The sequence below is a fragment of the Salvelinus fontinalis genome, chromosome 18, assembly GCF_029448725.1.
Source record: "Salvelinus fontinalis isolate EN_2023a chromosome 18, ASM2944872v1, whole genome shotgun sequence".
Lineage (NCBI taxonomy): Eukaryota > Metazoa > Chordata > Actinopteri > Salmoniformes > Salmonidae > Salvelinus > Salvelinus fontinalis.
Window position 1 is genome coordinate 59,293,092 of NC_074682.1, and position 22,989 is coordinate 59,316,080.

Here is a 22,989-nt window from a genome sequence, read left to right on the forward strand (position 1 = left end):
CGAGGGGATCAATATGACTTCCAGCGCGTGGCGAGGGGATCAATATGACTTCCAGAGCGTGGCGAGGGGATCAATATGACTTCCAGCGCGTGGCGAGGGGATCAATATGACTTCCAGCGCGTGGCGAGGGGATCAATATGACTTCCAGCGCGTGGCGAGGGGATCAATATGACTTCCAGCGCGTGGCGAGGGGATCAATATGACTTCCAGCGCGTGGCGAGGGGATCAATATGACTTCCAGCGCGTGGCGAGGGGATCAATATGACTTCCAGCGCGTGGCGAGGGGATCAATATGACTTCCAGCGCGTGGCGAGGGGATCAATATGACTTCCAGCGCGTGGCGAGGGGATCAATATGACTTCCAGCGCGTGGCGAGGGGATCAATATGACTTCCAGCGCGTGGCGAGGGGATCAATAAACCCATCACCTACAGCACACACTTCTGACTTGAATTTTATTTATTTATTTATTTATTTTACCGTTATTTTACCAGGTAAGTTGACTGAGAACACGTTCTCATTTGCAGCAACGACCTGGGGAATAGTTACAGGGGAGAGGAGGGGGATGAATGAGCCAATTGTAAACTGATGATGCAATTCATGTTACACATTCAAATAAAACAAAACATGAAATTCAAAATGAAAACAAATTCGCTGTGTCGTTTTACAAGATAACAGTTAAATATTTAATTTGGGAGGTATTCCATTTGTTACATGAATCAAGCTTTGAAAATTAGACAAACAAATGCACATTATAGATAATTAGGCACGCCTTTCAATTCTTTTGTATGAAATTGCGTAAACTCCAAACACAGGCTTGGTCGAAGTGGCTATCAGAGTGTCTAATTATCTCCTTAAAACCCTCGATAAAGATTTAATCCCTCAGCTTTGGGACAGCCGTGCATATGGCGGAGGTGCAAGTGAAAGCTAAACATGTAGGGCTGAGGGAAGTGGGGGAGGGTGTGATTTGGGACCAAGACAAGAGGAATGAGGGTTGAGTGTATTCTGTAGGTGTCATCACGCGTGAGCTGATATGGCGTGACTCAGGCCTCTGAAGTAAGACTGTTCTCTCTCCGTCATCAGCTCAAAGTGCAGCGGCTGCTGGCAGAAGTTACACTCTCCAGAAGAATGGGGCTTCAGAGGTAGACCGGACTCCTTCCACGTCTGAACCAGCTTCTCTGTAGAGGGGAAATATTGTTTTTTTTTTTTTAAAGGGGGTCTTCAACAGGTAGATCACAAGCTACTAGTAGCTTGCAGCCCATCTATGAGTAGTTTGTCAAATTATTATTATTTTAAAAAATATATATTTTTACATGTGTTCCATCGATAACTGTCAAACATAAAAGCTACCAGCTATTATCCAATCAAAGCTACATTGACATTATTCTACCCCTGGTTAGCCACTATTGGCTTAAAACCTCAAGGACCGCACCCTTTCCCCCCAATTTCCACCTAAAATTACATACCCAAATCTAACTGCCTGTAGCTCAGGGCCTGAAGCAAGGATATGCATATTATTGATACCATTTAAAAGAAAACACTTTGAAGTTTGTGGAAATTTGAAATTAATGTTGGAGAACACATTAGATCTGGTAAAAGATAAAGTGTTCGACTGATCCAAAGAACCATTGCATGTCTGTTCAAAATGTTTTATCAAGTCTGCCAAAATGTGCCTAATTGGTTAATTAATAGATTTTCAAGTTCATAACTGTGCACTCTCCTCAAACAATAGCATGGTATTATTTCACTGTAATAGCTACTGTAAATTGGACAGTGCAGTTAGATTAACAAGAATTTAAGCTTTCTGCCCACATCAGATATGTCTATATCCTGGGAAATGTTCTTGTTACTTACAACCTCATGCTAATCGCATTAGCGCACATTACCTCAACCGGCCCACAGGGGGGACACTGATTTAAAGCAAAAACGTAACTATATTAATTTCCAGGAATATTGCCCTGTATGTTGCCCTGTATTATCACTCTGTATGTAGCCAGTCAGTGATGTCTATATCACTCTGTATGTAGCCAGTCAGTGATGTCTATATCACTCTGTATGTAGCCAGTCAGTGATGTCTATATATCACTCTGTATGTAGCCAGTCAGTGATGTCTATATATCACTCTGTATGTAGCCAGTCAGTGATGTCTATATATCACTCCGTATGTAGCCAGTCAGTGATGTCTATATATCACTCCGTATGTAGCCAGTCAGTGATGTCTATATATCACTCCGTATGTAGCCAGTCAGTGATGTCTATATCACTCCGTATGTAGCCAGTCAGTGATGTCTATATATCACTCCGTATGTAGCCAGTCAGTGATGTCTATATATCACTCCGTATGTAGCCAGTCAGTGATGTCTATATATCACTCCGTATGTAGCCAGTCAGTGATGTCTATATCACTCCGTATGTAGCCAGTCAGTGATGTCTATATCACTCCGTATGTAGCCAGTCAGTGATGTCTATATCACTCCGTATGTAGCCAGTCAGTGATGTCTATATCACTCTGTATGTAGCCAGTCAGTGATGTCTATATCACTCTGTATGTAGCCAGTCAGTGATGTCTATATCACTCTGTATGTAGCCAGTCAGTGATGTCTATATCACTCTGTATGTAGCCAGTCAGTGATGTCTATATCACTCCGTATGTAGCCAGTCAGTGATGTCTATATATCACTCCGTCTGTAGCCAGTCAGTGATGTCTATATATCACTCCGTATGTAGCCAGTCAGTGATGTCTATATCACTCCGTATGTAGCCAGTCAGTGATGTCTATATCACTCTGTATGTAGCCAGTCAGTGATGTCTATATCACTCTGTATGTAGCCAGTCAGTGATGTCTATATCACTCTGTATGTAGCCAGTCAGTGATGTCTATATCACTCTGTATGTAGCCAGTCAGTGATGTCTATATATCACTCCGTATGTAGCCAGTCAGTGATGTCTATATCACTCCGTATGTAGCCAGTCAGTGATGTCTATATCACTCCGTATGTAGCCAGTCAGTGATGTCTATATATCACTCCGTATGTAGCCAGTCAGTGATGTCTATATATCACTCCGTATGTAGCCAGTCAGTGATGTCTATATATCACTCTGTATGTAGCCAGTCAGTGATGTCTATATATCACTCTGTATGTAGCCAGTTAGCCATGCTAATGATAAAAAAATATTGTGTGTAGACAAAGACTTTGCCCAAAAACCTTCTTAACATTTTTTTAATTGAGTAGACTTACCTGACAGAAAGATATCAGGATTATCTGTATCAATTGTGTGGCCAAGTCGTTTGCTTCAGCAGTAGGCCTAACAGCCGAAACATTGCTAATACAACATTCCCCTCTTGCTTAAGAGCAATTACACTCAAATCTAAATCTGTTCTTTTTTTAGGGGGGAGGTGGGGGCTCAAAATTGGTCTTCTGATGTGATTTAAGCGTTGACATGGACTCAAACAATGAAAATGTTCTATGAATAATCGTAATATTGGAGTGTTAAAAAAAAACTATAAAAAAATCTAAGAACAGAAAGGGGAAAAAAAAGGGAAAAAATGAATTCTGGAAAATACAGAAGATGGGCCCCTTTAAGAGTTGTTTACTGCCCACTATATTACCAGGTATATTGACCAAAAACACATCTCTTGTACATTAAGGACCCAGGGAACAGTGGCAGGGTAGAGGAGAAGAATGTGTCTATTTGAAAGCTAGAATAAATAAATAAAAATACAATTTAAAAAAAAGAGCTCTCATGCTAGAAAAAAATGTTGAAGACCCCCAAGTCATAGAAGATCTAAATCTCGACATTAATTTGTGTGAGTGACATAGTGCCCGTCTCTAGAAGTCATTCTGGGTCGTGTTCAATAGAGCTAAACCGTTGCTAACAGAAACACTTTGGGGGGGGGGGGAAACAAAACAAGGGTTTGGGTACAGCCATTACTTTTAGTTTAAGAAGGTTTTCTGACGTTTTGTGGGTAGTACTGAACACAACCCGCATCAATATAAAACATTCACCGCAGTCATTTCCCGTTTACTTGCTTGACCAAAGCCCTGCTCTCTTACCGACAAAGTGCGTCATCATCTGGGGGGTGTGGTGCGGCGTGGGGGCGATGCGTAGAAGCTCCTCCCCCCGGGCGACCGTGGGATAGTTGATGGCCTGGACGTAGATGTTGTAACGGCTCATCATGACGTCACAGACCTCCGTGTTCTTCTCCGCGTCAGACACCTGCGCAGGCAACATCCAACAAAATCAAATCAATGGAAGAATCATATTGAGAATGTCAATCAATACTAATAAATGGTGAGGATGTCATTTAGTCAATATTAACCGTGTCAAATCATTTTTTACATTTTAGTCATTTAGCAGAAGCTCTTATCCAGAGCGACTTACAGTAGAGTGCATACATTTTATTACATTTTACATACTGAGACAAGGATATCCCTACCGGCCAAACCCTCACCTAACCCGGACGACGCTATGCCAATTGTGCGTCGCCCCACGGACCTCCCGGTTGCGGCCGGCTGCGACAGAGCCTGGGCGCGAACCCAGAGACTCTGGTGGCGCAGCTAGCACTGCGATGCAGTGCCCTAGACCACTGCGCCACCCGGGAGGCCAGGCAAAATCAATAATGTTGAGGCTAATCAATATTATGCCAATCCATACTAACAATAAAAATAAAAAAGTCAACAGTTACACCATGACATCTCGAAGGTGTCAAGTTGATAGACATGACCCAGGAGTTGTATCTGGTTAGGGATAACTCAGGGCCCTAAGGACGCTACGATAATCATGTTATGTGTACCGATTCCAGCCGCTCATGTGACCACATTGTTAAAAAATGACCCGAAATGTGGAACAACGGGTTGATTTTTGCAGGACAGTGTAGCCTACATGAATACATGTTTGATTCACGCAAAATTTGGTGATCCCCAAAAACGAGACGACGACACGTGTGATTGTTTTACGAACGCCTGGGAATATCTGACCGTGGAAACATTTCTGGTTGGTCTCAGGGAAACGTAAAACAGTTAAGGAAGGGAGACTTAAAAAAAAAAAAAAAAATTAGGATTGAGTGACGTAGCAGCAAGTATGTTGAACGAGAAACTAAAGTGAGAAGTGAGGTCCTCACACGTTTCCAGATTCACATGGGGACAATAAAGTTGTAGTGATTCTCACCCTGACGGGGATGATGTGAGAGGGACAGTGGACGACGGGCAGTCCAGAGTCCATGAGCATCTGTCTCAGCAGCTTAACGTTACGCTGGTGTTTCCTCCGGAGGGCGCGGCCCTCCTCCCCTTTAAGGATCTGGATGGACTCGCGGGCGCCCGCCAGCAGCATGGGAGGTAGAGACGTGGTGAATATGAAGCCTGCAGCGTAGCTACGGACCGTGTCCACCAGGGCATCGGTGCTGGCGATGTAGCCTCCAACGCAGCCGAACGCCTTGCCTGGAAGAACAAAGATAACGTTAAACACGTCGTTTTACATTTAAAAACAGGTCGCCTGAGGCTCCTCCTCTAGAGCAGGGAAATTAACATTTAGCGGAGAGATATATTTCCGGTTCACAACAAATAGAGCATCACTGGTTGTTGGAGATGAAAATAGGACTCTTTCTTTCTACCTCTAGACCACTTGGTATTCAACAGGTCTTGTTGTTGTGAAGCGGGTGTGTGTGTGTGTGTGTGTGTGTGTGGTTTTATTCTGGTCATCTTGACATGCTTCTATTCTATCAAGACAAAGCAACTCAACAGATGACTGGCCTGCTGTAGTGTGTGTGTGTGCGCTGATTGGTCTCTCAGCTTGCCCAGGGCTGTGGTCTCCTAGCAACAGGAATTTGATTCTAGTTCCTGTTTCTCCAGTGTCCCATTAGGTGATAATCTGAAAAGTCCATTATTAGAGACCGGGAAATCTTGTTCGCTTCAGGGATTCAGACAATCTGAGGGGGGGGGGGGGGGGGGGGGGGGGGGGTTAGAAAAGCTTTAAAACTTTGTGCTGTTTGGGGTGGGGGGGTAAACGCTGTTAACTAGTAGTCATTGGTGCCATTTTGAAGCGTGTTAAGTTTTAACACTGACCCAGTGTTCCAGAGATGATGTCCATCTTGTGCATGATGCCGTCGCGGTCCCCGATACCTCCTCCCCTAGCGCCGTACAGCCCCACCGCGTGCACCTCGTCTACAAACGTGATGGCGCCAAACTCATGGGCCACATCACACAACTCATCCAGAGGACACACCGCACCTTTAAGAGGGGAAAAAAATAAAACATTTTTAATGATGCATTTTAAAGCAGGGTTAAAGTGGGACACACCATACCTTTAAAAACAACAAAAGGGTTAATATCATATAACTAATTTAGCAGGAGGGATTTACACTATAGCCAGAACGATATCAGGATCGCAAATATTTTTTCCATGTCAAAAAATGTCAACACGAAGCAGACCAAACTGTTTGGTCCTTTAAAAACCTGATGTATATCAAATATAATAATATATTATACATTATATAACAATAATGTGACGTATGTAGCTTGGAAAATAAATAAATGTGACTGGATGAAAACATAATGGGGTTTGTTTCCAGCTTTACGGCTGTTTTCCTAAAGAAGTTAAATAAAGCTTCGTGATTTGTTTCCCGTTTCCACGATACTAATGAGTACGGCGGTAGTGACATCGTCCCCGGGTGCCCTAATTTACACATTTCTTCAACAGGAACCAACAGTAAATATCATATAACCAGTAATAAGACATTTTAATAAGAGACTTATATCCTGCTATTCAGCGTTCACTGAGTCAACTCCCAAAATTCAGATTAGAACTACTCAGGCAAGTCAAACTTGTAACGTTATATAAAATCACAGCACTGACGTCAACAGGATGTTTTAGTTACACATCACAGGTCACGTTAAGGCTCTTCACATTGGGAACAGGCTGCCATTTGTGACACATCTCTAATCCACTCACCATCCATGGAGTGGACTGTCTCGAAGGCCACGATCTTTGGAGTGGACGGGTCTGACTTCAACAGCAGCTCTCTCAAGTGGTTGTGGTCATTGTGACGGAATACAAATTTCTTGGCTCCGCTGTTCCTAATGCCCTGGATCATTGAAGCATGATTCCCTGCATCAGAATAGATTTCACAGCCTAGGGAGAGAGGGGAATAAAACACCCGTTTAGTACCATTTCACGTTCGTCATTTAGCAGACGTACTAATCCAAAGCGACGTACAGTTGAATGCACTAACAAAAATATATATTTTTTTAAACATATCGAAGTCATTGCAGTAAAGCCCCCCTCAACGCAGCCCCCCTCAACGAGGCCCTCAACGCAGCCCTCCTCAACGAGGCCCTGGCCTAGAGGGAACCGCTCAACCGGCACTTGGCCATGAGGGAACCGCTCAACCGGCACTTGGCCATGAGGGACTGTTGAGCACAGGATGCTATTTATTTTGTCACTACAACGTCTGTTAGTTCAGGTCAGGTGAGGGGATTACCTGGTCCGAGAGGCAGCCTACAGCGTCTGTTAGTTCAGGTCAGGTGAGGGGATTACCTGGTCCGAGAGGCAGCCTACAGCGTCTGTTAGTTCAGGTCAGGTGAGGGGATTACCTGGTCCGAGAGGCAGGCTACAACGTCTGTTAGTTCAGGTCAGGTGAGGGAATTACCTGGTCCGAGAGGCAGGCTACAATGTCTGTTAGTTCAGGTCAGGTGAGGGAATTACCTGGTCCGAGAGGCAGCCTACAAGGTCTGTTAGTTCAGGTCAGGTGAGGGGATTACCTGGTCCGAGAGGCAGGCTACAATGTCTGTTCGTTCAGGTGATTATTATTATTTAACTGGCCTTGTAAGTACATTGTGTTAGTTCAGTACAGATAAGGTGATATGCTTACCTGGTATCATCTTGGCCAGGGTGAACAGAGTGGAGTCATTGGCTACGAAGCAGGAAGTGAAGAGTAGTGCAGCGTCCTTCCTGTGGAGATCTGCTAGTTCCTGCTCCAGTTCCACGTGGAACTTACTGGTCCCAGAGATGTTCCTGGTTCCTCCAGCACCACTGCCGTGCTTACGCAACGTCTCCCTGGAAACAACAGTCAACAACAACAACAACGGTAAACAACATCCTCGGGAACCATGATTACACCCAACGTCTCCCTGGAAACAACAGTCAACAACAACGGTAAACAACATCCTCGGGAACCATGATTACACTCAACGTCTCCCTGGAAACAACAGTCAACAACAACAACAACGGTAAACAACATCCTCGGGAACCATGATTACACCCAACGTCTCCCTGGAAACAACGGTCAACAACAACAACGGTAAACAACATCCTCGGGAACCATGATTACACGCAACGTCTCCCTGGAAACAACAGTCAACAACAACAACAACAACGGTAAACAACATCCTCGGGAACCATGATTACACCCAACGTCTCCCTGGAAACAACAGTCAACAACAACAACGGTAAACAACATCCTCGGGAACCATGATTACACCCAACGTCTCCTCTGTCAAGAACACCAGACAAACAGGAAACAATAGTAAAACTGGCCAATTACCACGTATACACCTTCCCTGGGTCATTAACAGCATCTACAGAGGCTAATGAATAGGTAATTGGTTCTTAGTGAAACTAACAGTTTTGTCCCGTCTCCTCGGGGAGAAATATAGCCCATTGATCTATCCATGGTTGTGTTCAGTAGGTTAACAAAAACAAATGTTTTGAAAGAGTTAAAACTGGGAGGTATCTGCTATCTGCGGAAAAATGCTAATTCTCAGTTTCAATGGGAAATCAAAACAGCTCTGAGCACCACCTGTCTTCATTAATCTATCCATCCAACTACCAACTCGTCACCAGTTGTCCGGCTACTTACGTGATGGAGTTGACGACCCGTGGGTGCCTGCTCATGCCCAGGTAGTCATTGGAGCACCACACAGACACGTCTCTCCTGTCGCTAAGGGAATCGGTGTAGTCGTCACCCATGGGGAAGTCCGTGGCCCGCCGGTTTACCGTCTTAAAGACACGGTACGTGTGATCACTCTTCTTCTCCTCAATCTTTCTCTCAAAGAACTCGTCGTAGCGGAAGTTAGAGACTGCAGGGAGACAAAAAGGAAGCAAACGTGATTAGGCGCGAGACGGTAAAGATCACGTCGAGGTGTCCCGTTTTAGAGACGGTAAAGATCACGCCGAGGTGTCCCGTTTTAGAGACGGTAAAGATCACGTCGAGGTGTCCCGTTTTAGAGACGGTAAAGATCGCGTCGAGGTGTCCCGTTTTAGAGACGGTAAAGTTCGCGTCGAGGTGTCCCGTTTTAGAGACGGTAAAGATCACGTCGACGTGTCCCGTTTTAGAGACGGTAAAGATCGCATCGAGGTGTCCCGTTTTAGAGACGGTAAAGATCACGTCGAGGTGTCCCGTTTTAGAGACGGTAAAGATCACGTCGAGGTGTCCCGTTTTAGAGACGGTAAAGATCACGTCGAGGTGTCCCGTTTTAGAGACGGTAAAGATCACGTCGAGGTGTCCCGTTTTAGAGACGGTAAAGATCACGTCGAGGTGTCCCGTTTTCGAGACGGTAAAGATCACATCGAGGTGTCCCGTTTTCGAGACGGTAAAGATCACGTCGAGGTGTCCCGTTTTCGAGACGGTAAAGATCACATCGAGGTGTCCCGTTTTAGAGACGGTAAAGATCACGTCGAGGTGTCCCGTTTTAGAGACGGTAAAGATCACGTCGAGGTGTCCCGTTTTCGAGACGGTAAAGATCACATCGAGGTGTCCCGTTTTCGAGACGGTAAAGATCACGTCGAGGTGTCCCGTTTTAGAGACGGTAAAGATCACATCGAGGTGTCCCGTTTTAGAGACGGTAAAGATCACGTCGAGGTGTCCCGTTTTCGAGACGGTAAAGATCACGTCGAGGTGTCCCGTTTTCGAGACGGTAAAGATCACGTCGAGGTGTCCCGTTTTAGTAAAAGACCAGAGAGAACATGCTTCTATCTTCTATCCTCTTTCAGAACACTTTGAACGGGTGCTCTCTTTCGGTTGTATTCTATGTTTCATAGTTGTGTGTGTGTGTGTGTGTGTGTGTGTGTGTGTGTGTGTGTGTGTGTGTGTGTGTGTGTGTGTGTGTGTGTGTGTGTGTGTGTGTGTGTGTGTAACCTAAACTGGGAAGTAGTAGGAGAAGTGTATGAATGCACCCTGGGTTTTATTGATAACAGAGCTAGGAGATACTTGGTGTGTGTGTGTGTGTGTGTTTGAGTGTGTGTGTGACTACTGTTCTTTCCGTGACAGACTGACCAGGTGAATCCAGGTTATAGCTATGATCCCTTATTGATGTCATGTGTTTAATCCACTTCAAATCGGTGTAGATGGAGGGAAGGAGACATGTTAAAGAGGGATTTTTAAGCCTTGAGATCTCATGGCTAAGTTTTTACTCTGTCATGCATGGTCAACTGTGGGACCTTACAGAGACAGGTGTGTGCCTTTCCAAATCATGTCCAATCAATTGAAATTACCACAGGTAAACCAATCAAGTTGTCAAAACATCAAGGATGATCAATGGAAACAGGATACACGTGAGTTCAATTTCGAGTCTCCTAGAAAAGGGTCTGAATACCTATGTAAATTAGGTATGTTTATTTAATACATTAAAAAAACGGTTTTCACTTTGTCATGATGGGGTATTGTGATGTCATTATGGGGTATTGTGAAGTCATTATGGGGTATTGTGATGTCATTATGGGGTATTGTGATGTCATTATGGGGTATTATGATGTCATTATGGGGTATTGTGTGTAGATCGATGAGAAATAATAATTGAATCAATTATAGAATAAAGCTGTAATGTAACAAAATGTGGAAAAAGTCAAGGGGTCTGAATGTACTGTGTGGGCTGCACGATGCGACTAAAGACTATTGATGATTTGAGAAAGTCGCAAAAAAGGCTTGTCCTCAGGCTGCACAGATGCTCTCATCAAGTGATCATACAGTATTTTCACCCATCTGTTACAGGCTTTGATTTTTCACCTCGTTAGTCGGTATGTGTTACTCCTGTGCTGGTTGGTCACCTCGCTAGTCGATATGCGTTACTCCTGTGCTGGTTGGTCACCTCATTAGTCGGTATGTGTTACTCCTGTGCTGGTTGGTCACCTCGTTAGTCGGTATGTGTTACTCCTGTGCTGGTTGGTCACCTCGTTAGTCAGTATGTGTTACTCCTGTGCTGGTTGGTCACCTCGTTAGTACGTGTTACTCCTGTGCTGGTTGGTCGCCTCATTAGCCAGTACGTGTTACTCCTGTGCTGGTTGGTCGCCTCATTAGCCAGTATGTGTTACTCCTGTGCTGGTTGGTCGCCTCATTAGCCAGTATGTGTTACTCCTGTGCTGGTTGGTCGCCTCATTAGCCAGTATGTGTTACTCCTGTGCTGGTTGGTCGCCTCATTAGCCAGTACGTGTTACTCCTGTGCTGGTTGGTCGCCTCATTAGCCAGTACGTGTTACTCCTGTGCTGGTTGGTCGCCTCATTAGCCAGTACGTGTTACTCCTGTGCTGGTTGGTCGCCTCATTAGCCAGTATGTGTTACTCCTGTGCTGGTTGGTCGCCTCATTAGCCAGTATGTGTTACTCCTGTGCTGGTTGGTCGCCTCATTAGCCAGTATGTGTTACTCCTGTGCTGGTTGGTCGCCTCATTAGCCAGTATGTGTTACTCCTGTGCTGGTTGGTCGCCTCATTAGCCAGTACGTGTTACTCCTGTGCTGGTTGGTCGCCTCATTAGCCAGTACGTGTTACTCCTGTGCTGGTTGGTCGCCTCATTAGCCAGTACGTGTTACTCCTGTGCTGGTTGGTCGCCTCATTAGCCAGTACGTGTTACTCCTGTGCTGGTTGGTCGCCTCATTAGCCAGTACGTGTTACTCCTGTGCTGGTTGGTCGCCTCATTAGCCAGTACGTGTTACTCCTGTGCTGGTTGGTCGCCTCATTAGCCAGTACGTGTTACTCCTGTGCTGGTTGGTCGCCTCATTAGCCAGTACGTGTTACTCCTGTGCTGGTTGGTCGCCTCATTAGCCAGTATGTGTTACTCCTGTGCTGGTTGGTCGCCTCATTAGCCAGTATGTTACTGACTAACAAGATGTGGAGGTTAACATCTTTAGGTGTCTCTCCCTATCTGATCTTCCCTGTTTTCATTTTGCTAAATGTTTTGGTTTGCTTCCTGTCTCTAAGTTTGGTGTGGGTTTCTCTAGTGTTTGCTTCCTGTCTCTAAGTTTGGTGTGGGTTTCTCTAGTGTTTGCTTCTTAGTGGGCGATCATGATGGGTGTCTTTTAGGTTCCAGTTGTTGTTACTAGTCAACTTTCAGTGGAATCCCCCATGAGTGTCTTTCAGAACCCCTCCTAAATCCCCACCTGTTTCATGTTGGTTGCTGTCAGTGACTCTGTTAGTTCCCCCTTCTTGCTGGGGAACATAACAATTTCACAGATCAATTAATTCTCATCTTTACTAATATGGAAACTGTGTTTAGATTTGGAACGGCCCATTATCAAAATGTGGAGGGGGAAATAAGCTGTCATCCATATCCATTCCAATAGAGAATGGAGGCCATTCTATGTATGCCATGGTCTCTCCTACCCTGTTCCTGCAGCTACCCAGTACTCTGTATGCCATGGTCTCTCCAGCCCTGTTCCTACCCAGTACTCTGTATGCCATGGTCTCTCCAACCCTGTTCCTGCAGCTACCCAGTACTCTGTATGCCATGGTCTCTCCAACCCTGTTCCTGCCCAGTACTCTGTATGCCATGGTCTCTCCAACCCTGTTCCTGCAGCTACCCAGTACTCTGTATGCCATGGTCTCTCCTACCCTGTTCCTACCCAGTACTCTGTATGCCATGGTCTCTCCAACCCTGTTCCTACCCAGTACTCTGTATGCCATGGTCTCTCCAACCCTGTTCCTGCAGCTACCCAGTACTCTGTATGCCATGGTCTCTCCAACCCTGTTCCTGCAGCTACCCAGTACTCTGTATGCCATGGTCTCTCCAACCTTGTTCCTGCAGCTACCCAGTACTCTGTATGCCATGGTCTCTCCTACCCTGTTCCTACCCAGTACTCTGTATGCCATGGGCTCTCCAACCCTGTTCCTACCCAGTACTCTGTATGTCATGGTGTCTCCAACCCTGTTCCTACCCAGTACTCTGTATGCCATGGTCTCTCCAACCCTGTTCCTACCCAGTACTCTGTATGTCATGGTGTCTCCAACCCTGTTCCTACCCAGTACTCTGTATGCCACGGGCTCTCCAACCCTGTTCCTGCAGCTACCCAGTACTCTGTATGCCGTGGTCTCTCCTACCCAGTACTCTGTATGCCATGGCCTCTCCAACCCTGTTCCTGCAGCTACCCAGTACTCTGTATGTCATGGTGTCTCCAACCCTGTTCCTACCCAGTACTCTGTATGCCATGGTCTCTCCTACCCTGTTCCTACCCAGTACTCTGTATGCCATGGTCTCTCCAACCCTGTTCCTACCCAGTACTCTGTATGCCATGGTCTCTCCAACCCTGTTCCTGCAGCTACCCAGTACTCTGTATGCCATGGTCTCTCCAACCCTGTTCCTGCAGCTACCCAGTACTCTGTATGCCATGGGCTCTCCAACCCTGTTCCTACCCAGTACTCTGTATGCCATGATCTCTCCTACCCTGTTCCTGCAGCTACCCAGTACTCTGTATGCCATGGACACTCCAACCCTGTTCCTACAGCTACCCAGTACTCTGTATGCCATGGTCTCTCCTACCCTGTTCCTACCCAGTACTCTGTATGCCATGGGCTCTCCAACCCTGTTCCTGCAGCTACCCAGTACTCTGTATGCCATGGTCTCTCCAACCCTGTTCCTACCCAGTACTCTGTATGCCATGGTCTCTCCAACCCTGTTCCTACCCAGTACTCTGTATGCCATGGTCTCTCCTACCCTGTTCCTGCAGCTACCCAGTACTCTGTATGCCATGGTCTCTCCAACCCTGTTCCTACCCAGTACTCTGTATGCCATGGTCTCTCCAACCCTGTTCCTACCCAGTACTCTGTATGCCATGGTCTCTCCAACCCTGTTCCTACCCAGTACTCTGTATGCCATGGTCTCTCCTACCCTGTTCCTACCCAGTACTCTGTATGCCATGGTCTCTCCAATCCTGTTCCTACCCAGTACTCTGTATGCCATGGTCTCTCCAACCCTGTTCCTGCAGCTACCCAGTACTCTGTATGCCATGGTCTCTCCAACCCTGCAGCTACCCAGTACTCTGTATGCCATGGTCTCTCCAACCCTGTTCCTGCAGCTACCCAGTACTCTGTATGCCATGGGCTCTCCTACCCTGTTCCTGCAGCTACCCACTGCTTCATTTGTGAAACCAATTGAAGTGTTTTGGGAACATGTTGTTTTCACAACGAAACATATGTTTCATTAAACTGTTGCCAGCCCCTCTTTCTGTGTGCTGGAGGAAGTATTGAAGGACAGAGGGAGGAGGAGAACATGGAAATGTACAGTGGCGTTATATTCTGTGGCTAAATGTAATGCGTCAGCCTTAATTATATAAATAGCTAGGTTTCATTTCAGTATAGGCTAGACCAAACACGTAGTAAAGACATCAAATCACTTTTTTTTTGTAATGTTTTTCTGCTATGTGTAATATGCGGTCGAGGTATGTATTGTATATAAAAGGCACCATCGTTATTTTAATTCAGGTATTTTGGCGGCATAAGGCCTATACGTAATCTCTAATATGCATCTGGGTGTTTTGGAATAGATCGTCACCTTAGAAAGCGGTGTCCATTTCATTGTGTTAAGCTTTGAAACTTTTATTTTTATTTATTTTACCAGGTAAGTTGACTGAGAACACGTTCTCATTTGCAGCAACGACCTGGGGAATAGTTACAGGGGAGAGGAGGGGGATGAATGAGCCAATTGGAAACTGTAAATTGGAAACAACATCCACTAGGACCATGTTTTTACACTCAGTTTCAAACCTGCTGTTGAACATCTTTCTTTACAAATGGATCATCACAGTGAGGTGTGTTTTTAAAAAAGGTACAAATCGCCCTCCTGTGTTGGTAAGTGTTTGATGTGATTTTCCATTTCATTTGCATTGATGTCAGAGAGGTTAAAAAGGGACAATACCCGAGTAGCAGGCCATTAGGACCTGACGATCATGAGTGAGTTGGGTACTACGAACATGTCCAGAGAGCAAAAGAGGAGATAACCGCGACTCAACGGTTACAATAGGCAACAACCCTATGTGACACTCAAATATGAGGTGTTCCTAATGTTTTGTCAACTGACTGTATATACTCTATTGTACCTTATATGTTCACGGCTGCACAATGACAACGTTTTTTAAAACATTTAAATAGAACTCATTCGTTTAAATGCGTCTCTACGGCAAGAACAATAAAGTTTGATTTGAATAGTCTGGTCATGTGACTCACAGCTGGGCATGTTCTCCTGCAGTAAATGGGACACCCTGGTTGGACGTTGATTCAGCAGCTTCTTCATCAGATCGGTTCGGGTAAGACCTCCGGACTTTGAGGAGGAACTACTGGCCAGAGCCTGGGCTGGGGTCACGTCTGAGGAGACAGAGAGGTTGATAAGAGGAGCTATCGACAGACAAGCTGGACTACTGTGTCCCTTACAGGACATTCTGTCTCCACCCGTGGAGGGGAGAAACTGTTAGGCTCGCAGAAAATTATGAAACATGTTGCAGATTAAAAGAAACACTGTATCTGTATAGTGGAAAAACACAGACTGTCTGAGCAAGGCGTAGTTTAAGATTTTAACTTGTTTGTGTGTGTTTTATAAAGACTGTGTTTGCATTTTTGATTTCAGAACGTTCTCTGAATAAACTGTACGGACCTTTTGCATAAGCTGAGTCCTAATTATTATTAAACCCATGGTCTTACAAACCTCGGGATTGGTCAAAGCTTAATTGATTGTTAGTTATCATTGGGATCGAAAATTCTCGTGACAAGAAGGAAATGAGAAAATACATCCTGTGATGGAAATGTTTGTTTGTTCTTTGTTAATAACTAATTTTTGTGTTCATGCAAGTGGCAGATTGAATGATCTCTCAGTACACACAGAACCTTGTTTAGAGAAAGGGATCTCTGTTTCACGGTCTCAGCTTAGAGAGAAGATGCCTCGTGAGGTGTTGGTCTGTCACATGTTATGAACCAGTATTGGTCGTCACATGAATGAAGCAAACGTTAAATTATGCAAATATAACTTGTCTGCAGTATATAAGAGAACTAACGGGACTGCCCCGGTAGAGCTCCTGACAGACGTTCACCAGGGTCTGTAGTGACGCCTCTAGCACTGAGATGCAGTGCCTTAGACCGCTGCGCTACTCGGGAGCCCCAAAAAATATACTCCATCTGTATCAATAAAGCAGGGGTTCTCCAAATGTTTGGGGCCAGGGAACCCTTTTGTGATATCAATTTGATCAGGGACACCACTTAAATCAGAACTCGAGTAAGATTTTTTTTTTAAGATTAAAAAAATGCATACAAGGGGTTTTACTACGACTTTGGCAGTGCATGGCTGGACGAACCAAGTCTTAGGCCCTGGGAAGCAACATTTTAAAAGCTAGCCTCTTTGAATTGGAGAGAAGATATAGCAGTTTAAGCTAAATTCCTGCAATTCTACACATTTTGCCATGAGGCAGAGAGAAATGCACTGTAATTTAAGCTTTAAAACTGAAAAGTTTTAAGTTAAAAAATATATATATATATCAGTATTGAGTTTTTAAAAAATAATAAAAATTTGTAGAGTACTGCAGTGGATACTAATATCCCTGTGAGCCTCCCAGGCCCATGTTGCCCAGGGTTAAGAACAGAATACTGTGGATGAATAGTTTGACATTGTACTACACCCTCTAAACCACAGGTGTCAAACTCATTCCACGGAGGGCCGAGTGTCTGCGGGTTTTCGCTCCTCCCTTGTACTTGATTGATGAATTAACATCACTAATTAGTTAGGAACTCCCCACACCTGGTTGTCTAGGGCTTTATTGAAAGGAAAAACCAAAAACCTGCAGACACTAGGCCCTCCGTGGAATGAGTTTGACACCCCTGCTCTAAACCGATTCCACAGATCCCTTGTCCAAAATGTATTTAAAATCTGTTAGTAATGTTAATTTTAAAAAAAATATTGAATGTTTACATCTGTCCGCGAACCCCCTGAAGTACTGACCCCTGCAACAAAGGAACAAAGCTCCAGGGAGTTTATCCCATTGTTTACCTTTCTGGACAGTGCGGACCCCCTGAAGTACCGACCCCTGCAATAAAGGAACAAAGCCCTAGGGAGTTTAACCCATTGTTTACCTTTCTGGACGGTGCGGACCTCCTGCACATCCTCCTGCAGCTGGATGCTGGCCTGGCGCACCACACTGCTGTTCTGGCCCATCTCAGCTGCCAGGAAGGGGCACTTGGAGGCCACCGAGGCCTGGCCAGAGGGGGGCATGGGATAGGGGTGGCTCTGAGGCAGCTTGTTGGTGGTGCCTCCATCGGCTACTAAAGCGCAGAAGATACTAGGGTTAGGAGACTAAGAGCCACACACAGATACAGACCTTTTAAAAACGTACACAATACTACGAGTGGTTTGTCCTAATGATGTGAGCAGGTTGGAAAAACATAGCCCTAGAGATCTTTCCAACTGAGGAAACATTGGGGCCATTTTTCATATATTAACCCTAACACCACATCATGATGTTACAGTTTATGACCAGATCCCTTCTCGGCTAATGTCTAGGCTGAAGTCACGGTGTCACAAGATCACCTACCCTTCTCGGCTGATGTCTAGGCTGAAGTCACAAGATCACCTACCCTTCTCTGCTGATGTCTAGGCTGAAGTCACAAGATCACCTACCCTTCTCGGCTGATGTCTAGGCTGAAGTCACAGTGTCACAAGATCACCTACCCTTCTCTGCTGATGTCTAGGCTGAAGTCACAAGATCACCTACCCTTCTCTGCTGATGTCTAGGCTGAAGTCACAAGATCACCTACCCTTCTCTGCTAATGTCTAGGCTGAAGTCACAGTGTCACAAGATCACCTACCCTTCTCGGCTGATGTCTAGGCTGAAGTCACAGTGTCACAAGATCACCTACCCTTCTCTGCTGATGTCTAGGCTGAAGTCACGGTGTCACAAGATCACCTACCCTTCTCGGCTGATGTCTAGGCTGAAGTCACAAGATCACCTACCCTTCTCGGCTGATGTCTGGGCTGAAGTCACAAGATCACCTACCCTTCTCTGCTGATGTCTAGGCTGAAGTCACAAGATCACCTACCCTTCTCTGCTGATGTCTAGGCTGAAGTCACAGTGTCACAAGATCACCTACCCTTCTCGGCTGATGTATAGGCTGAAGTCACGGTGTCACAAGATCACCTACCCTTCTCGGCTGATGTCTGGGTGGAAGTCACGGTGTCATCAGCCTTCTGGAAGCTAGCCGAGGAGGAACAGAGGGAGCGGGCCAGAGGCTTGGAAGCCAGGTCCATCATCACAGGACATTTCTGGGCATAGACCACCAGCGATTTCCGGGCCTGCTGGAAGAAGGCCTGGGGAACACGGGACAGGAACGGGCAGCGTCGAATTATAGTGTCCATCCTTCTAACGATTGTCCAAGCCTGAGGGAAAAGAGATAAGATCAGGATATCCTGTAAACCAGACATTTCATGGGTGATAAGGCGCCTTCAATGGGTTTTTCTATCATATGTTTTTCATTGATACAAGTCTTGTCCTTTAAAACAATTTCCCCAAGTTGTAATCAATAAAGCTATACGATTCTTTGCTCTGAGTGAGAATGTTGAACATCGTAATGTGTTATGGACGGCTATGCATTCACATTTCTTATCTGAAGCACGTAGGTCATAGGGCCTTTGTCAAAACAGTGCAGTCTGTGGGATAGGAATATGCCAGTGACAATAGTAAAACTAATGAAACACAATCACATGCTGCTCTTTACATGATAAATACAACACTTCACACAACAATGAGATATTCACAATGATTGATCAGTACATACATTATTCTACCAGCAGGCAGTGTGAAACAGTTAAACAATGCATCAAAGCTGACAGACTGAAGTCCATCACGAGCTAAGTATATTAGGTCATAGTATTCCACTCCTGAAAGCAGTAGGGTAGCGTTCAGTAGGAACAAACGGGAGAAAACGTATTGAAAAAAGGCAACAAACAGAAAAAAACTCTTCAGTTTCCAAACGATTTCTCCTGCTATGTGCCTGGCTACTGAATGGAGGATACGTTTCCTAGACAGACTTCCTCATTCCAGGAATAAGACATTTTTCTTGGAAACACTTTTCAGTTTCCAAAACTTTTTTTACTTCCAATGATGACACTGGAATGTGTTTCAAATAAAAAATGTCTTATTCCTGGAATATTATATATATATATTTTTTAAAGCATGCCAAAAATCTATTTGACATTGAAAATAAATCACACAACAGAGCTACTAACTCGTTGGGCATGAGACCCGCATTTCACCCTTCTCACGGCACACCTCTTGTATCTCACACATTAGAAAGTACTGCTTTTAATAGTACATTGTATAGTCAATGCATTTACATTTTCAACTGTGCTACTGGTGCGCGGAATCTCTATCCATCGACCCGTCTTGCCACAGCACTGAACCTGCGGAACATTGAAGCACACGACTGGTCTAGTCATGTGAAGGATCAAGTGAATTGGATGCGCGTTTAAAAAAAAAAAATCGCCCCTCAAGATTATAGTTGAGCAGAGAGAGAGAGTTCATTCTCCGCTGAGTTTATTAAAAACCGTAAAAAGAGCAGAACGCTAACACTAGTTATATGTACAATGTTGTCAACAAAATGAAGTTGCTGTTACTCCCCTCCCTATTAAAGAATGCAGTCTTTTGACAGCATGTAGTAAATTTGATTTAATCCACACTTGTTAGTCCTCTCGTTTGGTGATGGGGATTTAGGCTGTGACAACGAAAAGGTGACAGCTCTACAGTATGTTTTAGCAGGGAGGTTTGGTAAGGTGACCTGATTTGGAACTGAAAATAATTTTGTTTAACAGATTGTGAACCCAGAAGTGTACGTTTGATTCTAGAGAGGGGGGGGGGGGCAAAACATATAAAATAGTTTGGGCAGAGTTACATCATATTTTCTTCAGGAGATTTTATTACCCCTTTACTTTATTTAGTCTGATCACTGGAACAATTCTCATTCTTAACAATGGGCTAAAATACAGGTTAATTAACTGTCAACAAGAACAATACTGCTATTCCACACACTTATTTTACTGTTCCACGTATTCCCAATTCAGAGTAATCACATATCTGAAATGCCTACTTGTTTCTTTGAAAATGAATGATATGAGGCTATGCATTTTTTATTTTTTGTTGCAGCCGTTCATTGAACAGTTTGGAATAAGTCATACAAATAAACATTGGAATTTGAAATGTCCCAGGAATCAAAATTGGACATTTTAGTATTGTGTACATGCTAGGCAGAGAGGGCATGGGAATAACACATACTGTCTATGTGTAAGACGATGGCAAGGCTCTTCTGCTAGTAGACCTAAACCACCTGGATATTGATCTATAACTAGTAGACCTAAACCACCTGGATATTGATCTATAACTAGTAGACCTAAACCACCTGGATATTGATCTATAACTAGTAGACCTAAACCACCTGGGTATTGATCTATAGCTAGTAGACCTAAACCACCTGGATATTGATCTATAGCTTGTAGACATAAACCACCTGGATATTGATCTATAGCTAGTAGACATAAACCACCTGGGTATTGATCTATAGCTAGTAGACATAAACCACCTGGGTATTGATCTATAGCTAGTAGACCTAAACCACCTGGATATTGATCTATAGCTAGTAGACCTAAACCACCTGGATATTGATCTATAGCTAGTAGACCTAAACCACCTGGATATTGATCTATAGCTAGTAGACCTAAACCACCTGGGTATTGATCTATAGCTAGTAGACCTAAACCACCTGGATATTGATCTATAGCTAGTAGACCTAAACCACCTGGGTATTGATCTATAGCTAGTAGACCTAAACCACCAGGATATTGATATTCATTACATCTTTCCTTGAAGGTTGGTTGATCTTGACACATTAAATTGTTATAACAAGAAAAATGTTTCAAACACCCATCACCTGGGAAACATAATATCTCTGGGGTGGCCAACACTCCTGGAGAGCAAGCGGGATTTTCTTCCATCCCCAGTTTAAAGAAATAGTTAACCCAAATGACAAAATAGAACATGTTTGAGTCCTTGCCTTGAAAGCAGTCTATGGATAAGCAGACTGCAATCTATGATTAGTTTACACAGGAAATGCTAATAACCAAATAAACATTTCCTGTGCAGAGCCTTGGAGTAGTGGTAACACATAGCATGTGTTGCAAACAACTTCCCACCTGAGAACAGGGATCAATCCCTGCTTCCAACCGTGTCTAACATTTGCCTGTCTCCCTCTCTCATTTCATTAGTCACTGAATAAAAAAAAGTGTCAAACCAACAACAACAAAAATTAGTATTTAAATATTTGCATACTTTACATTTCATACTCCAAAAATCTCAAAATAACAAAGTCGTCGAATTGAGTGTTCAGAGCTATCCTGAATGCACTTGAGTACACCCTGGACATAGACCTAAACCATGTCAAAATACATAGAATTTGCAGGAAATTTGCCTTAAAACAGTAAAATCGTCTAGAGCCGTAGGACCCCCAGTCCCTAGTCTTGGGTTGTTCCAGAGGGCAATGAAATTCATATAGCAAATCTCACTCCAAGTTTTCTTCATAATGTTGGCAGCCCTGATACAACTATTTTACAAACTAGCCTACATTCCTGTGTAATCTGAGAAGACAAGTCACGCAAACCGCAAATACAGTCAATAGTGCGTCAATAATTCAACAACAGTCATAATTTGTTTAAAATCAATAAGACGTATCCACTCCATATGGATACTAAGTTTCATAGCTATACCGATTTACCGGTTTAATAACTACTTACATTTCAATGTCATCGCTACCCAATGAATAACACTAGCTAAATCTTCATTTAGCCAAACGGCTAGAATATGCCCCGGTTAGACCCACTAGCACGGCGGGCTACAGTAGCTGGCTGACCGAGGAACTAAGAACGAAAGGAGGCGATCTCGTTTGCTTACCTCGATATGCTTCGGATCACACTCTCACAACTAAGTAAAAAAGCTAGATTGTCTTGGAAAGATCTCAGTGCGGTTTTAGTGTAAATATAACACTCTTAATAGTTCATACAGCTACTGTTTATAAATTACGTTTCGTTATCCTGCACTGAGGACGAACGTAAGGACAAGGATAGGCAATCGGGTTTATAAGAACGAATACTAATGCAAAATCTCGCGAGAGGATAAGTGTGTACGTCACAGCACTCCAGACAGTCCCCTATTGCCCCAGAGAATGTTCCATTATGTCAAAAGCAACGTGTGACTCACATCCTCATTCATTTTTTATTTTATTTAACCTTTATTTAACTAGGCAAGTCAGTTGCAATATACAATTAGTCTACGCTGTAGTTAAACATGTCAAATATTTTTGGGACAGGTAAAGACAATTTTGATATGTCAACATTTACATGTAAATTCTACATTAAACAATGTATGATCAGAGGCGTATCCACTGGTATTTGAATACTGAATCATTTCACAATTTGAAAAGCTAAATATATGTACTTTCAGTTCCCAAATCTCCCAAAATGTAGTCTACCAGTACGCACTGTAAATGTCACACGCAACAAGTTAGTCTGCATTTAGAGTGTGTGGTATAATATGTGTTCGAATCAAATTGTATGCGTCACATGCGTCATATACAACGGGTGTAGACTTTACCGGGAAATGATTCCTTTACGAGCCCTTCACAACGATGCAGCGTTAAAAAATAAATACAAATAGTTGTTTGTGTAATTGTTGAATTGGGGGGGGAAATATTTAAAGAGAATGGTCATATGTT

At 44.1% G+C, this 22,989-nt stretch overlaps 1 protein-coding gene across 8 annotated transcripts; it reads right to left on the reverse strand.

Annotated features, from left to right (window-relative positions):
* Window positions 1-658: 658 nt before the first annotated feature.
* LOC129815800 (5-aminolevulinate synthase, non-specific, mitochondrial-like) lies at window positions 659-22,361 on the reverse strand. 8 transcript variants are annotated; one of them, XM_055869931.1, is made up of 12 exons: window positions 22,170-22,361; window positions 18,399-18,610; window positions 18,325-18,347; window positions 17,311-17,496; window positions 15,421-15,558; window positions 8,854-9,073; window positions 7,867-8,051; window positions 6,948-7,127; window positions 6,062-6,226; window positions 5,169-5,437; window positions 4,055-4,217; window positions 659-1,177 (listed from the first exon to the last, which is right to left on the reverse strand). In XM_055869931.1, the coding sequence occupies exons 2-12, from the start codon at window positions 18,587-18,589 to the stop codon at window positions 1,017-1,019; spliced, it is 1,881 nt and encodes a 626-aa protein (XP_055725906.1). In that variant the 5' UTR covers window positions 18,590-18,610; window positions 22,170-22,361; the 3' UTR covers window positions 659-1,016. The 8 variants fall into 8 exon arrangements, with proteins under 8 accessions (XP_055725906.1, XP_055725904.1, XP_055725905.1 ...); XM_055869929.1 differs by having other exon boundaries at window positions 17,311-17,499; XM_055869930.1 differs by lacking the exon at window positions 18,325-18,347 and having other exon boundaries at window positions 18,376-18,610.
* Window positions 22,362-22,989: the final 628 nt, after the last annotated feature.